This window comes from Meriones unguiculatus, chromosome 6, assembly GCF_030254825.1.
Source record: "Meriones unguiculatus strain TT.TT164.6M chromosome 6, Bangor_MerUng_6.1, whole genome shotgun sequence".
Lineage (NCBI taxonomy): Eukaryota > Metazoa > Chordata > Mammalia > Rodentia > Muridae > Meriones > Meriones unguiculatus.
The window spans coordinates 41474910-41491439 of record NC_083354.1 but is presented as its reverse complement, the minus strand read 5'-3'; the positions used below and the strand labels follow the sequence as shown (position 1 = coordinate 41491439).

General features: G+C 45.8%; 1 protein-coding gene across 2 annotated transcripts in view; it reads right to left on the bottom strand.

The window, feature by feature from the left end:
- Klhl18 (kelch like family member 18) overlaps positions 1-16530 on the bottom strand; it is a 52674-nt gene that overhangs the window by 17820 nt on the left and 18324 nt on the right. For both annotated transcript variants that reach the window (XM_021647936.2, XM_021647937.2), the window contains exons 2-4: positions 11630-11760; positions 6845-6985; positions 498-696 (exon numbers count right to left, since the gene is read on the bottom strand). In XM_021647936.2, coding sequence (XP_021503611.1) covers positions 498-696; positions 6845-6985; positions 11630-11760 — 471 coding nt within the window. The remainder of the gene's footprint in view (positions 1-497; positions 697-6844; positions 6986-11629; positions 11761-16530) is intronic.

The window sequence follows — 16530 nt, the reverse complement described above, 5'->3', positions numbered from 1 at the left end:
AACTCACATAGATTGCCTGCTTCTGCCTCCCTGGCTGCTGTGATCACAGGCGTGTGACACCGAGCCTGGCTGGTAATTATTATTTCTAATAATAAATACCGAAGGGCTGTAGAGATGGCTCAGCTGTTAAGGATGCTCTTCTAGAGGTCCTGAGTTCAATTCCCAGCAACCACATGGTGGCTCACCACCATCTACACTGGGATCTGATTCCCTCTTCTGGCATGTAGGGGAGGTGTACATGCAGGCAGAGTACATAAAACACATAAATAAATAAAAATTAAAAAATATTGGAATTAACCCAAGCTCTAAGAATAAGGGAAATGTAGCTGATAAATATCCTATTACTTAGATACTAAAATATAAGAAAGGTTTCGGGAAAAAATACATGTAACAAAACAAACCCCACAATACATAAAAACTGTATATTCGTCGCTTGTTTTAAAGAAGGAAGGAGGGATATGCCCTGTGCCTGCGTAGAGTATGCCGTGCTCACCGACCTGCTCCTCTGACTTCACGTTCAGCTCATCCCGAGACACCAGCTCCAGCACGTCCTCCAGGGGCAGGGCCAGGAACTCTTCGGACAGAGACACCTCCACAAAGTGCTGGTGGATGAAGCTGTTGGCCGCGTCGTACAGCACGGCGCACATCATTGTCTCCGCAAACTGGCGCACGCCCAGGCAGTTCTTCGGATGAAGCCTTCCACAGAAGATGAAAAGAAAACGATTAGAGGAAGGAAGGACTAACGTTACCTCCAGTCATTCTTGGAATGGTTTTGAGTACAGCCATGGAACGACAATTAAATTCTGTCCCCAGCTTTGCTGGAAATTCCCAATGGTATCAGGTAGCCCTCGCCACGACTCTTATAAAGGTGTTCACTGAAGATGGGTTAGCCTCAAGTTTTTGCATCTTGGTGCATGGTCCTGTGGAGTAACTGTCACATGAGAAGGCAGGAGAGCATGCGCTGGGAAGCCCTGCCCCCAACCCGGATGCCCTGGTTTCTTTGATCCAGGGCACTACTCGACCTCTAGGCACCAGTAAGGCACTAGAGGCATGGAAGAGACACAGGGGCCATCACACATTTCTTTTTTTTTTTTTTTTTTTTTTTTTTTTTTTTTAGGTAGAGGAGGTCCTAAGAGGTCAGAACCCTAGAAACCACTTTATTTATCATTTTAGTGACTAAAATACTTTGCTAAGCTTTTTTAATTTTTTTTTTTTTTTTTTTAGTTTTTGAGACACGGTTTCTCTGTGTAGCCCTGTATATCATAGACCAGACTGGCCTTAAACTCAAAGATCTACCAGCCTCCGCCTCCCAAGTGCTGGGATTAAAGGTATGCACCACCGCACCTGGCTTTTCCTAGGCTTTTTATTCCCATTCTGCAGAATTGTTGCATTTTTTAAAAATTACCTTAATCAACTTTAATCACATATACATGTGTATCTGTGTGAGTATATGCACCTGCATGCAAGTGCTTGCAGAGGCCAGGGTTGCTGGATGGCGCGGAGCTGGAGTTACATTCAACTGCCCTGTGTGGGTGCTGGGTCCTCTGGAAGAGCAGCAGAACCATTCCTCTAGTTCCCTGTTTATACTTCTTTTGAGGATGCTAGGGATGGAATTCAGGACCTTGCACATGGAGGCAAACACTCAACCACCGAAATCCACCTTCAGTTCTTTAAAAGTCTTTTTGAAGGACTAGGAAGAAGGCTCAGAGGTTAAGAGCACTTACTGCTCTTCCAGAAAAATTGAGTTCAATCTCCAGCACCCATGTCTGGTGCTGCACAACCTCATGCTCCAGCCTCAAGAGATCTAATGTCCTCTTCTGGTCTCAGAGGGCACCGGCACACACACGGCATAGACAGACAGACAGACACACACACACACACACACACACACACACACACACACACACAGTCAGACGTGTGTGTGTGTGAATCTTTAAAGTCAACTCTGCAGATTGCTCATTTTATCGTGGAAAACAGAGGCCCAGGGAAACCAAGAAATGTGTTTCTAGTTCTTTGACAAGGAGTGGAGGGGCTGAGATTGAAGGCGGGCCTCTTGCTTCTATGGCTGTAACACCAGGCAGACCTGTACTCATTAGAGCCTGGGAAGTCCTGATCCTGTCCCTCTCTGAGGAACCTGGGCGTGTTCCTTAGGTTCTCTGAAGTATCATTTCTTTTCTACAGAGAAAAGATGGTGATAACTATGCACCTATTAGAACTAGAGCTATGATTAGAAAAGAATGTGGGAGCCGGGTGTGGTGGCATGGGCCTTGTAGTCCCAGTAATTGGAACAGTAAGGCAGGAGAACCACTTGAGCTCGGAGGCTTAAGGCCACTCTGGGCCACACAATTTCTAAAGACAAATGAAAAAAGGCCAGGCATGGTGGTGCATACCTGTAATCCTAGCACTCTGGAAATGAAGGCAGGAGGATCAGGGAATTGAGGTTAACCTGAACTACACATGACCTTGTTTCAAAGAAACAAAACTTTCCCAGGGAGATAACTTAATGGTTAAAAACATTAGCTGTGCAAGCCAGATGATGTGAGCTTTACCCCCTGGGACCCACTAAAAAGTCATATGTAGTGGCATACATTGGATATCCCAGCATGCCTGTGAGATTGGAGGCAGAGACAAGAGACTTAAAGTTTATGGGCTAGCTAGCCTAGAGCTCTCAGCACGGCAGCAGAGATGAGAGAGACCCTGCCTTCACAAGGGGAAGGGAGGCTCCATCACTCCCGAAAGTTGTTCTCTGACCGCCACGCATTCGCCCTGGCATGCATGCCCCTCTCCAAATAAATAGCATCAACAAACACGAAAAAAAAAAAAAAGGATAAAATTTAAAAAGTAATGTTTTCAGACCAGTGAGACAGTAGACAAAGGAGCCTGTTACAAAGCCTGACAACAAGCTTGGGTCATCCCTAGGACCTACAGGATGGAGGAGAGAATCAACTCCCATGAGCTGTCCTCTGATCTCTACATGCACATCATAGCATATGGGTACCCATGTAAAACACACACACACCAAGCAAACATAATGAATGTAGGCAAAAGCACAGTGCCTGGTATGAAGCTGGCCACTGTTTTAATTTCTATCATATTTGCTTTTCTTACTCTCAGACAAAGCCAGCATGGTTCTGAAGTCTCAGCGACAGCAGTGGTCTCTGGGGAGTCCCATTTCCCTAGCTTTACTTTCCATTGAGTCTGGGCTATTCTGGAACTCATTACGTAGTCCAAGGAGTGGCCTCAAACCTGAGGCCACCCTCTTGCTTCAGTCTTCTGAGTGTTCAATGACAGGCACAAGGGGCCACTCCTGGCTCCTCACTGAGTTTTCTGAAGCTAAGGAAACAAAATCAGTGTATAGCGCGGCACAGACAAGACAGTGAGGGGAACGTGGAGCATGGGGCTCGGGACAGGTGTCTCTTGATGCTTTTTCTAGAGCACTTCCCGGTGTAAGGTGATGAGGAGGAACCCAGGCTCCTGCGGCAGGTGCTTCACCCACGCCTCATCAGCCCAACACCACATCCTGGGAGCTAAATAGAGCCTGGATTGGGAAAGGGTGTGCCGTGTGCCTGATATGCCTTTCCACTCTCTCCTCAGGATTCCTGAACATGCCTTTGATCAGCTTGCGTTAACAGAGCACCACTCATGCCTCCCTAAGAGAGCTGTGCTACTACACCCGACAGGACAGAGTGGGAGGCCACCTGTGGGGGCCAAGATGGCGGTGGAAGAGACAGTGGCCACACAAGACCCATTCAGGATGGAGACAGGAAGGGAAGTAAAGCTAAAGGGAAGCAGAGACCCTTCCATTAGCCCCTCCCATAGCTGTCTTCACTGACAGCTCAATTTTGTCCATAAGGAGACTGCGTTGGTATAATATGCTACTGAAGGTAGGCACAAGGGATGTGAATGAAGTCACTGACTTGAAGGCACATTTGATTTTCAGTCTAGCTGAAGACTGGTGATGAAGTTCAATGGTAGAGCATTTACCATGTACAAGGCCTTGGGCCTTACTCCCCAGTACCTCAAGTGGGGGACAAAAGCCACCCAAACCAATGCAGTTCTGGGAGAAGAGTTGCCGAAACTCACTCCAGTGTCTAAAAGCCAGGAAGCCCGTATATCTACAGGTTGAGAAAAGGGCCACAAGACAAATCAGTCAATCAACTGCAACTTCCTGGTTGGGGGCAGGAATCAGGTAGTTGAGCCAATAGGCCAGGCAAGCTCAGAACTATGCTGCCATTGCAGCTCTCTGTGCCCCCATGCCCAAAATGGTTTTCCTCAAGGCACTGACAACCAAACCTTCAAACAAGGAAGACCACGTTTGTCCTCAATGTACCTGGAAGAAGGGAGCTGAAAACCTCACACATTCTACAGCCAGGCTGAAGAAACTGGAGAGAAAACAGAAAGCAAGCCAAGCCTCTGGAGCTGTGACAGGAGGGAAGGCAGTAATGAAGTAGCAGCCTGGGTCCCGGACAGGAACGAATGAAAAAACACTGAAGATAGACTCAATATCAGGCTTTATGCTGAGGTGGTTGGTCCTCAGATTTGACTTAGACAAGCAGACATGGCACTGGTCAAAATAAAGTGACTGTTTTGCCAGATGAGGTGACACACATCTATAATCCCAGCACTTGGGAGGTGAAGGCAGGAAGACTGCCGTGACCTTAAGGCCAGCCTGGGTTACAATGGGTCAAAAGCTTGCTCCCATCACCGATCTCAAAAAGAAGGAAATAACTGTTCATGTCTTTGTTGTTGTGTGAGATAGTCTCATTATGTCGCTCTGGCCCAGATCTGATACGCAGATCAGGTTGGCCTCACACAGCTCCACCTGTCCCTGTCTCCTGGGCTCAGGATTAAGGCTGTGCACCACCACATTCAGCAATTCAGCATCTGTAAGAGAAAAGTGCCTATGGTAGTGAGCCTGGTGTTACAGCGATGACTTCAAGAGCCCCTAGGCGGCGCTGTTGTCCAATGATGAAGGTGTAAAGACTGGCAACTGGAAGCTCTCTATCTGAAAGCCACTTTCCAAATTCTATGGAAGCAAAGCCATCAATCAAGCCCAGTCTGTCCTCAGGCACAAGATGGTTAAGCAAAGTGTGTGTGTGTGTGTGTGTGTGTGTGTGTGTGCCTACAATGATTAGGGAATAGTGTGAGTGTGTGAGTGTGTGTGTGTGTATCTATGTGTGGAAATGTCCCTCCAGCCAGCTCTAGAGGGTATCCTAAGGCAGGGACAAGCCTGGCTCTGGGGCTGCACCTGCAACACCTAACATGGAGCCCTTGACCTCAAGGTGAAGGTGTTTATGCTGCAGCTAGCTGACGGGCACCTCTGCCTTTGAGGCATCACTACCTTGGATATGTGGAGGTGTTTACATGACAGCGCTCAGTGATGCCCCAGGCACCACGAAGGGAGGATGTGGACAGCCTGCACACAGTCTCAGTGAGGAGGCCTGGTAGAGTGGAAGCGGGAGGAGAGGTCGGCTCTGAGAGGATGCTCTTGAGGGCAGAGCTGAGGTGGAAGGAATGCTGATCACCAGGCTGACCTTGGACCAACAACAAATACACAGAGGAGCTCTTCTGGATTTCCCATGCTTGCGTGTGTCCCAGCCCTAACTCTCACCCCTGGAATCTCTGGTGATTAAATGGCCTTCAGCTTAGGACAGAGGACTGCCCCCTAAGGGGAACAAAGGACCTTATCTGATCAGTTAAAAGGTCACAGAAGAACCCATGAAATCCTTTGCCGAGAAGCAGAACAGTGGGAGTATAATCCATAACATCATCACCCTAAAAGGCCAAATGATGACTACTCCCAGTGGACAGAAATAGGTGGGCTCTGAATGATCTGCAGTAAAAAAAGGTCAAGAAACTCATGAGGGTTAAGTGTCTGAACAAACATGGAGATGGCTATGGAACAGTCAGGAGTGCCAAACAAGAAACTATGCAGGGAATGTCGAGGTAAGCCTTTTGGAGGCCCACAGGGAATGGCAAATGAAGTGTCAGCGACTCCTACGACTCCTCGAAAGGTCCTGATCCACTGCACACAGTGCTGAGCCACTAGGGACTCCTAGCACAATAGTGAAGTCTCAAAATGGATCTAAGGCTAGGGTGGTGACTGCTTCCCCTTCTTTACAGAAGCCTCCTGAGGTGACCTTGGCTCCCCCGCCCCCCACATTTCCTTCTAGTTTCATCAACCTGATTGTTGCTGGTGCATGAGGCTAGCATGGGATGGTCTGATTGGCCTTCAATCGTTTAAAGGCCTTTACACTGGATAATAAAGTTAGAGCCGCACCTTTGAGTCTGGTCTCCAGAGTCTGGTTCCCGGGATTCTGCGTGGGCTCCATTGCCACTCATCCCCCTTCCCCTTGGTTCCTGATCTCCACAAAATTAGTTTAGTGAGAAGTTAGCTAAGTTATGAGCAACACTAAATGGACTTAACAGACTGTATTTAAGCATACACACACACACAAATATTATAAGAAAAAGAAGTCATAATTTGAGAGGGAGAGGCACATGGGAGGAGTTGCAGGAGGGAGAGAGTTGGTACATATTTATTGGTACATATAGAACCAATAAATTCTCAAAAATTTTTAAATTTAAATTTAAGAAAAAGAGTGGTCAATTAGCTAAATTGACAGTTGGTTAGATTCAAGAAGGATGGTGAAAAAGAGTCTATATCATGTCACAAGCATGCAGGTAGGGCTATGTGAATGTCCATAGAGATGGGTCCAAAAAATACCATTTCTACAGAGTAATATTCCCAACTCACTGTTCAAAAAACTCCAGACACACCAGTGACCCAGCAAGGTGGCAGGGGTCCAGAACAGACATGGTCTGCAGCATCTGCTTTGCTCACCTTTCTCGGAGGAATGTACAGCAAGCGTCTTTGATGCTCTGCAGCTGCAGGAAGCTTGCTCCCATCAGCAGTGACTGCACATTTTGCTGGTCGATAGCAAGGTTGCCATTATATGCGAAGTTAATGAGAGCCTCCAGGGCACTAGAAGGAAGAGAAAAAGCATGAGAGCTCTCCAGAGATGAGTCTTGGCCCATAGTCACTTGGTCCTAACTGAACTGACATGACTACCTATGGTGGTTTGAATAAGAATGGCCCCATTGGCTCATAGATTTGAATGCTTGGTCATCAGGCACTGGCACCATTTGAGCGGGATTAGAAGGAGTGGCTTTGTTGGAGGAGGTGTGGCCTTCTTGAAGGAAGCATGTCATTGGGGTGATCTGTGGGGTTCAAAAGTTCAAGCCAGTTCCAGTGTCTCTTCCCGCTGCCTGCAGACCCAGATGGATATAGAACTCCTCAGCTCCTTCTCCAGCACCATGGCTGCCTGTGTGTCACCATGTTCCTGCCATGATGATAATGGACTAAACCTCTGAAACTGTAATAAGCCCCAATTAAACACTTTCTGTTATACGAGTTGTGGTGGTCACGGTCTCTCCACACCCGCAAAGCACTGATGAAGACACTACCTGAAGATAGCTGTGGTGGTCATGGTGTCTCTTTGTAGGAATAGGACACTGATGAAGAAACTACCCAAAGAATAGATGAGCCTGTTCAAAATTTCATCTAGTGGCCGGAGAGATGACTCTGGGTAAAAGTGCTTACTGTGCAATTATAAGGACCTGAGTTCGGATCCCAGTATCCATATGCAAGTCACACAAATGCCTGCAGTCCTGGCTCCTAGAAATCTGATACCCTTTTCTAGTATTCACAGGTGTCTATCAGAGGCATACTCACCTGCACACCCATACATGTGCATACACTCACACAGTCACACATGTACACAAATAGACAAGCAAATTAAAAAAAAAATCCATTTAGCTGAGTTGGGTATGGCAGCACATGCCTATAATGCTAACATTTTGATTTGAGGAAGAAGGATCCCAAGTTCAAAGTCTAGCGTAGGCTATAGTGAGACTACATCTCAAAACAAACAAACAAAATCTATCTGAGAATATATTTATTCTATTTCATCACAGCCAAAGATTAACCTAACCAGGTGTGGCGGTATATACCTTTAACTCCAGCACTTAGAAATCAGAGGTAGGCCAGTCTGGTTTACAAACAAAAAGCCAGGCATGGTGGTGCACGCCTGTAATCCCAGCTCTCTGAGAGGCAGAGGGCAGACAGATTTCTGAGTTTGAGACCAGCCTGGTCTACAACGTGAGTCCAGAACAGCCAAGACTACACAGAGAGACCCTGTCTTGAAAAAAACCAACAAACCAACAAACAACAAGAACTGAATAACTGTTCCGATAATCATTTATAAACTCACTATTGAAAAGTTAATGGTGATTATCTTTCTAGTTTTGCTTATCTGTTCATCTATATAGGTAAACTATGTGGACAAAATCATAAAATTATTTATTAAGCCCTGTCTCATTCTGCTATACTAACTTGTTTACTGTTTTGGGTAGTTGCTGTATAACTCAACACTAAAATATGTTCTACTTTATTGCCTTTAATAGCAGACGCCATTACTATTATCATCTTATTGCCATCATAATTTTCTAAAAAATATTGTTGTAGGCTGGGTGGTATGATGCATGCCTTTAATCCCCAAACTCCAGAGGCAGAGAAAGGTGGATCTCTGAGAGTTTGATGCTAGAAGGGAGTCCAGGACAGCCAGGGCTATACAGAGAAACCTTGTCTCAAAAACAAACAAACAACAACAACAACAACAAAAAAAAAACCCTATTGTTGTTTGGGGATGAAGGAGGAACTTCCTGTGGAGGGAGGGGAACACCAACCCACCCACAAAACTTTCGACCCAAAATTTGTCCTGTCACCAAGTAGTGCAGAAATAAAGATGGAACAGAGATTGAGGGAATGGCCAAAAAATGACTGGCCCAACTTGAGACCCACCCCATGAGAGAGAGTCAACCCCCAAACTATTGATGATACTCTGCTATGCTTGCAGACAGCAGCCTAGCATAGCTGTCCTCTGGGAGGCTTCATCCCACAGCCAAACAATAGGCAGAGCTCCTGGTGTCTGTGGAAGAGTGGGGGCCAAGGATTGAGGGAGCTGGAGGGATCAAGGACACCACAAAAAGACCTGTGAAGTAGACTAGCCTGGGCCCGTGGGGCCTCACAAAGACTCAACCATCAACCAAGGAGCATGCCTAGGCCCCCTGCATATATGTAATGGATGAGCAGCTTTTGTTCTTCATGTGGGCCCGATAACAATTAGAGCGGGGGCTGTCTCTGACTCTGTGCCTGACTTTGGATCCCTTTCACATGGCTGGGCTGCCTTGTCTGGCCTCAGTGGGAGAGAAGGCGCCTAGTCCTGCTGCAACTTGATGTACAGGGTGGGTCAGTACCCACAGGGGACTTCCCCTTCTCTGAGAATAAGGGGAAGGAGGGTTGTGGGAAAGGGTGTTGAGGGTGGAACTGGGAGGAGAGGAGGAAGGGGACCTGCAATCAGGCTGTAAAGTTAATAAAAATAAATAAATAAAAAGAAAAAGTTTAGAGAGATATTTCTAACTTTGAATTTGTCTCATGGATAGTGAAATCCAAACTCCATCTCTCTGATCTCATAACATTTCACCCTGGCCTTATCTCACTGTGTCCCAACACTGTACGCCCTAGCACTGTTTGCCCTGGCTGTTCCCTCTGCCTAGAGGACTGTTCTGTTCCTCCAGATAACTCACTTCTCAATTTCCTGACTACCGCCCAGCCCTCTGCTAGCTTTTCCTTCCTTCCTTCCTTCCTTCCTTCCTTCCTTCCTTCCTTCCTTCCTTCCTTCCTTCCCTCCCTCCCTCCCTCCAGAGACAGGGTCTTTCTTTGTAGCCCTGGCTGTCCTGAAACTCAGCAATCTGCCTGCCTCTGCCTCCCAAAGGCTAGGATTAAAAGTGTGCATCACCACCACCTGACTTCTTTCCCTTTTTTTTTGGGGGGGGAGGGGGGCTGTTGGCTATCCTGGAACTGTTTGTAGACCAGGCTGTCCTCCAACTCAGAGATCCTCTTGCCTCTGCTTCCCCAGTGCTGGGATTAAAGGTGTACACCAACACTGCCCAGCTTCACCTGGCTCCTTCCTCCCTCTCTCTCTCTCTCTCTCTCTCGTAAACAAAATTTTATGTAGCACAGGCTGGCCCCAAACTCATTATGTAGCCAAGAATGACTTCTGAACTCCTAATCTTCCTGCCTCCTCCTCCTGGGTCCTAGGATTACGGGTGTGTGTCCCCTCACCCTATTCAAGCAGTGCTGGATCAGACCCTGGGCTTTGCGCACGCTGGGCTAACACTTCACTAACTGAGCCATACAGCCCAGCCCTGCTTTACTTCCCTCACATGACTTTTACTCCCAGCCACATATCCTGTGTTTTTGCCCTAAACTGTGCACAACATGGACACTCTGTGTTAAGTGAATCACTGAGTGCACATGAGCATTAACACAGACCTTCAGACACAGAATGACACTAGAAGGACAGGCTTAACCCATCACTTTCAATCTTCTGATCCACCCAACACTGCCGCGTTCTGGATCTATGCTGTCCCTTATAATACTATCCACATACACTTTTTAGGATTAAAATTTTAAAAATAAAAATTTAAAATTAGACCTTCTATCTCAGAGTTACAGTTCAACTGCTCAATAGCCATCTGTGGATAGTGAATATTTTTGGACAGTACAAACACTGTGGTGGTGCCTACCTGTAATCCGTTTGGAAGGCTGAGGCAAGATGATCGCCATTGGGCTCAGCCAACGCTATTTAATAAAACTATCACAAAACAAAACAGTTTATTTCCATACTCCAGAAAGTTCAATGGATAACATAGTTCTAGACTGATGAAAAAAATGTATGACAATGTTTACTGGAAAAATATTCTTCCAGCCCAGAAATGTAGATAGCAATAAATATGCTTACTACCCTGGTATCCAACCCTAGTTAAAAAAATTTTGGGACTTGGGGCTGGAGAGATGCCAGAGGACCTGGGTTCAATTACCAGCATCCACATGGCAGCTCACAACCATCTGTAACTCCAAAATCTGACATACACGCAGACATGTCTTCGTGACATTCACACAGACATACATGCAGACAAAACACTAATGTACATAAAAGAATAAATAAATAAATAATTTTTAAAAAATCTTGGGACTCACAAGGCACAGTGAGGCAAGACTATAATCCCAGCACTCAGGGAGGCAGAGGCAGGCAGATCTCTATGAGCTCAAGGCCAGCCTGGTCTACAAAGCGAGTCTAGGACAACCAAGGTGACACAAAGAAACCCTATCTCAAAAAAAAAAATCTTGGACTCTAGGTATTACTAAATGAGTTACTTTAATAAAGGACTAAAAACATCATCAAAACTTGAATCAGATAAGTCAGATATGATGTTACACATGTATAATCCAACAACAGGGAGGCTACAGCCAGGAGGTTTCTAGTTCAGCCGAAGGCTGGTCTGGGCTACACAACAAGACTCTGTCTCAAAAAACCAGCAAGCAAACGAGCCTCCTTTCATCTTACCCTTCACTGCACTGACTGAGGAGCTCATCGGCCTGTTCACTGCCTATGGGGTGTGTGGAGCTCCTCTATCACACACTGCGCTCCACTGCAGGCTTCATATGGTCCGAAGCTCAGGCTGAAACTGGCCATGGGAAGCCTAATGGTAGGGGGGTTAGTACCTTGGGTCCATTCCTTGCATTACGATCTCATCCTGCTTGCACTCCATCATGTCATTCGTAAACATAGCATGGAAGTACGGGATGGAGGCTGCTAAGACGATTCGGTGAGCGCTGAATTTGTGGTCCCCGATCTGTGAGCCAAAGAGAATACAAAGACATAATGAAGAATACACATGAAAGCCCAATCTTGTTCTTCTACAACTTACCCCTTGCTCACTGCAGTGACAGTGAAGACATCCCAGGCGTGACAGACAAGGCTCCAGACCTTGAGTATTTAAAACTTGATATACTCAGTTACAGTGGAAGAATGTAAACACCACATTTTAATGAGCTGTAAAGGTGGCAAAACAAATATAAGCCTATTCAGGGCCTAGTCAAAGTACCAGTTTTTATTTACAGAGCAGCCTCTAATGCACCCCTTGAAACTCCTCCCATTAGTTAAAATAGCCACTGCTTTAACACTTCATTGGAACTCTGGTTTTACTAAAAGACAGATGGAACAGAAGAGTTCTCAAGCTAGAGCACCTAAAGGCCCATTTTCCAAGAAAAACAGAAAGAGCAACAGGAAAAGGGAGAGCAAAAACAGGGCCTGACTTGCACGGGATGAGTACGGGTTGGAGGGTCGTACTGAGGACACAGCAGGCTATGGCAGGTGACAAGCACCCCCTGTTGTGACTGGGAAAATAACCCTGGCAGAAGCTAATAGGAATGACCCATGCTACAAACAGGCTGGTCCAAAGGGTCTCAGGCCATTTCTTTCATGGTCAAAAAGGTCAGAGGTCATCTCTTTCTCCAAAGTGCTCTTAGCTAATGAGCCATCTTTCCAGTCCTATTTATTTTTGAGTCAGGGGCTCACTATGAAACCCTGGCTGGATTAGAACTTTCTATGTAAACCACCAGCCTTGAACTCACAGAGATCTGCTTGCTCTGCCTCCAGAGTGTTGGGATTAAAGGTGTGTGCCGCCATGCCCAGCTCTATTGTATTTTTAAAAAATACTTTTTTAGACTAGGCTGGCCTCAAACTCAGAGATCCAACTGCCTCTGCCTCCTAAGTGTTGGGATTTCAGGTATGGGCCACACCACCTGTGGAAATATTTTTCTACCAGCTTGGAAAAATATTTTCGTAGCACTTCTTTTATTTTTCTTTCTAAGTATGGGTTTGTGTGTAATCTACGCATGTGTCCAGGTGTGCGTGCCCAGGTATGCACATGTGGAAAACAGAGGTTGACAGTGGACATCTTCTTAGGTTGATTTTTTAGACAGACCCTCTCACTGTTGATCCAGCTAGGCTCGCTGGCCAGAGCCCCCCAAGTCCTCCGGCCTCTGCCCCTAGCACGGGGATTACAGGTGTGCACTGCCGCCCCTGGTTCCTATGTAGGTGCTGGAGATCTACACTCAGGTCTTCATGATTGCACAGCAGACATTTCACTCACTGAGTCATCTCCCCACCCTCACAACACTTCCTTGTTTGCTCACTCTGTTTTATCGTCCAGTGTGTGAGTGCTGGTATGTGCGCACTGCAGCACGTGTGGAGGTCAGAGGCAACTTTCGGAAATCAGTTCTCTCTTCCCACCTTGGGTTTGAGGATCACACTCGGTGGTCAGGCTTGTGTTATAAGCATCTGAAGTGAGCCATCTTGCCAGCCTCTCATGCCATTCCCTTGTTAGTTTCCTCCTTTTTCTAGTGCTGTGCATTTGTTCATTAATGTGGGCATGTGTGTGGAAGCCAGAGGTTGATGTTGTGTGTCTTCCTTAATCACTGTGTGTGTGAGTGTGCTTGTGCATGTGTGTGTAGGCCAGGGGTTGATGTTGGGTATGTGTTTTTTAAAATCACTTGTAGAGGAATTTTAATTCAGAACATGACTATTCTGGCAAGAGATCACATCCAAAGGCCTTCTAGGTCTGTGTGATCTAGCTGGCAAAAGATCACATCCAAATGATCCTGCTGAAATACAAACATGCCTTTAATACTGCAGACAGAAGCCAGCAAATCTGAGTTCAAGGCCAGGCTGGTATAGAGCAAGTTTCAGGTAAAGAAAAGCTTAGGTCCAAGCATGGTGGTGTATGTCTTTAATCCCAAACAATGGAGGTAAAATTAATTAAAAAAAAAAAGCACCTATGTTTGAAAGTTATGTCTAGTTGAGTGGCAGAAAAGGTGACAAATCAGGATGGGGACACGGCTGGGATACAGAGTTAATAAAATGTAACTGATTAAAAAAAAAAAAAAGAAAAAAAAAAAAGAACCTGGAAAAGAAAAAAAAAAAGGTGACAAATCAGAAAAGATTTGACAGAATAGGCTATTCCCAACTCATGAGAAGAGAGAGGGAAGGGAAGCTACTTAGGGGGCAATGTAGAGAGAGAAGAGGCAGTTTTTTACCGGGACAGTAATAAAGAGACAGGCTGCAGAGAAAGAACTCAGTTAAAGACGGAATGAGCCAGAGAATGAGAAGGAGCCAGGGGATTAGAGCAGATTGCTTGAGTTAGTTGGAGGCCGAGCAGAGCAATTTAGAGGCCGAGAGAAAAGCCAGATTAAGTAAGTTTGCTGAGAAACAAGTCTGAGCCAGAACAGCTGAGTTGCACCAGTGAGCCCAGAACTCAGTAAGAACAAGAAAGGGTGAGCTAATTAAGCAGGAAGTCTCAGAGGCTGAAACCATTCTAGGCCTAGGTTAGATTGGATGGAGGCTAAAAGCTTTTAGGACTAGACCTAGGCTAGTAGAGAGAGGCAACAAGCTTCCAAGACAATTGAAACAGGCAAATAAAAGTTCCTTTTTACAATGACTGGTCTTATTTTTTTTTTTTTAAGATTTATTTATTTATTATTTATACAGTAGTCTGCCTGAGTGTGCACCTGCAGGCCAGAACAAGGCACCAGATCTCATTATAGATTGTGAGCCACCATGTGGTTGCTGGGAATTGAACTCAGGATCTCCGGGCGAGCAACCAACAGAATCACTCTTAACCTCTGAGCCATCTCCACAGCTCCAAGGTCAGCTTTTTTTTTTTTTTTTTTTTTTTTTTTTTTGAGACAGTCTTTCTTACTGAGCCTGGAGCTCACAGATTCAGCTAGACTAGCTAGTTAGCAAGCTCCCAAGATCACCCTTTCTGCTCCCTCTGCACTGAAATTGCAGGAATGTGCTATCATGTGGGCTTTCCTGCCGATGCTGGGGATCAAGTGCAAGGTGTTACACTTACACACGTATTTTGCCAAGCAGCCCCTTCCTCTTCTCTACTGTCTGCCTTCTCTTCCCAAGTAAACCCCCCTTGTATATTTATTTGTATGTGTGTGTTTGAACATACACCACAGTGTACCCACAGAGAAAGAAAACAAAACAAAACAAAAAACAAACAAAAACTATCCTTTTTCCTCAAAATCTCAAGTACTGATTTAAAGATTTGGATCAACCTTTAGTCAAAACGTTTTTTTTAATTATTATTTATTATTTTTAATTTTGTATTCGTGATTGAACTCAGAGCGCTTGTGCCAGGCAAGCACTCTAGCACTGAGCTCCACGCCCAGCCCTAGCTGGGGTCTTACTGTGTTGCTCAGGTTAGCTTTGAACCTCCTGTTGCAGACTCCCAACTGGCTGGGATTCCACCTGCATGCCACCACTTTGAGCCTTGTTCTTCAATATTTACTTGGCAATGAGGCAGAATGGGTTTTATGCTTTGCTTCGTTAGTTTTCTGTGACAGAATCTCGGAGAACCAAGGCTGACCTTGGACTCCAAATCCTCTTGCCTCTACCTCCCTAATTATAGGCAAGTACCACCACCCACAACCCAGAGGAATGGAGTGTTCACGATGTCCAAAACCAAGACTAGTGAAGCTGTGCACATGTGCACACGAAGATGCCCATTGATTTTAGGTCCCAGTATCATTCTCCTCAGAGCAATTCCATCATTTCTTTAATTTTCCAAGCGGCACATTAACAAGTATGGAAATCAAAGGTTCTTCAGGCTCAGTCTTCAGGTATATTATGATAGGGCTTCACTCGGACGGAGGTCCAATCTTTGCCTAAGTCAAGGGGCGTGCCTGCCTACCGTGGTTTTGTTCCAAGTGGTTTGGACTTCCCAGTCACAGCGGATTTCTTTTCCTTAGAAGCTGCTAAGAATGCCTAAATGCTACTCAGAACCACTCCATGTACATCTGAAACCTTGGCCGCTGACCCAAAAAGCACTTATCTCATTGAAAATGTCTCTGTTTATAATTTCCCACCACACACAGCAGCACAATTAATGACTTAAAACCGAAGGGAGAAAATGTAATGAGAATTCTGGAAATCTGGTTTCTTTAAAAGCACAGAAATATTCTAAGAATGTGTTTTCGTTTTAATCCCAGGTGTGGTGCTAAGGGGCTGCTTCTGACTGTCTGCAGCAGCTATGATTTGCCTCTGCCATGGTGTCGCCAGCTACAGACAGTTTCTGCGACCGTGTGACATTTGGAATTCTGGGAACTTTTCAGAGGGTATAAACATGCTAGGGCCCTGAGACGTGGGGTGGGTGGTTGGTGGTTGTTTAGGAAGGCTGGATGCAGTTTGTTATTAGTCTCAAAGAAGAACTAAGAAAGAAATTAGAGTCAGGATTCTCTCTGTCTCTCTCTATCCTTCCTTTCCTATCTCTCATGATAGGGGGATAAAGGGCGGGAAAAAGAAGAACCCACAAAGTAGCAAAGGCAAGTGACAGGAAGGCATCTACATACTTTGCAAAGTGCCTGTTGGTGCACACAGAATATATCTATGTAGCCTACAGACAGTTGTACCCGTGGAGCTGAGAGACCCGAACCCTGTGTCAGAGGTTCCTCGCTGGTTAGTACAGCTTGTGACTATGAGTCAACCAAAGGAACCAGGAATCTGGACGGCCTGGTCATCCCCCCAGGTTTGTTTTTACATAAACCTTCCCATTTTC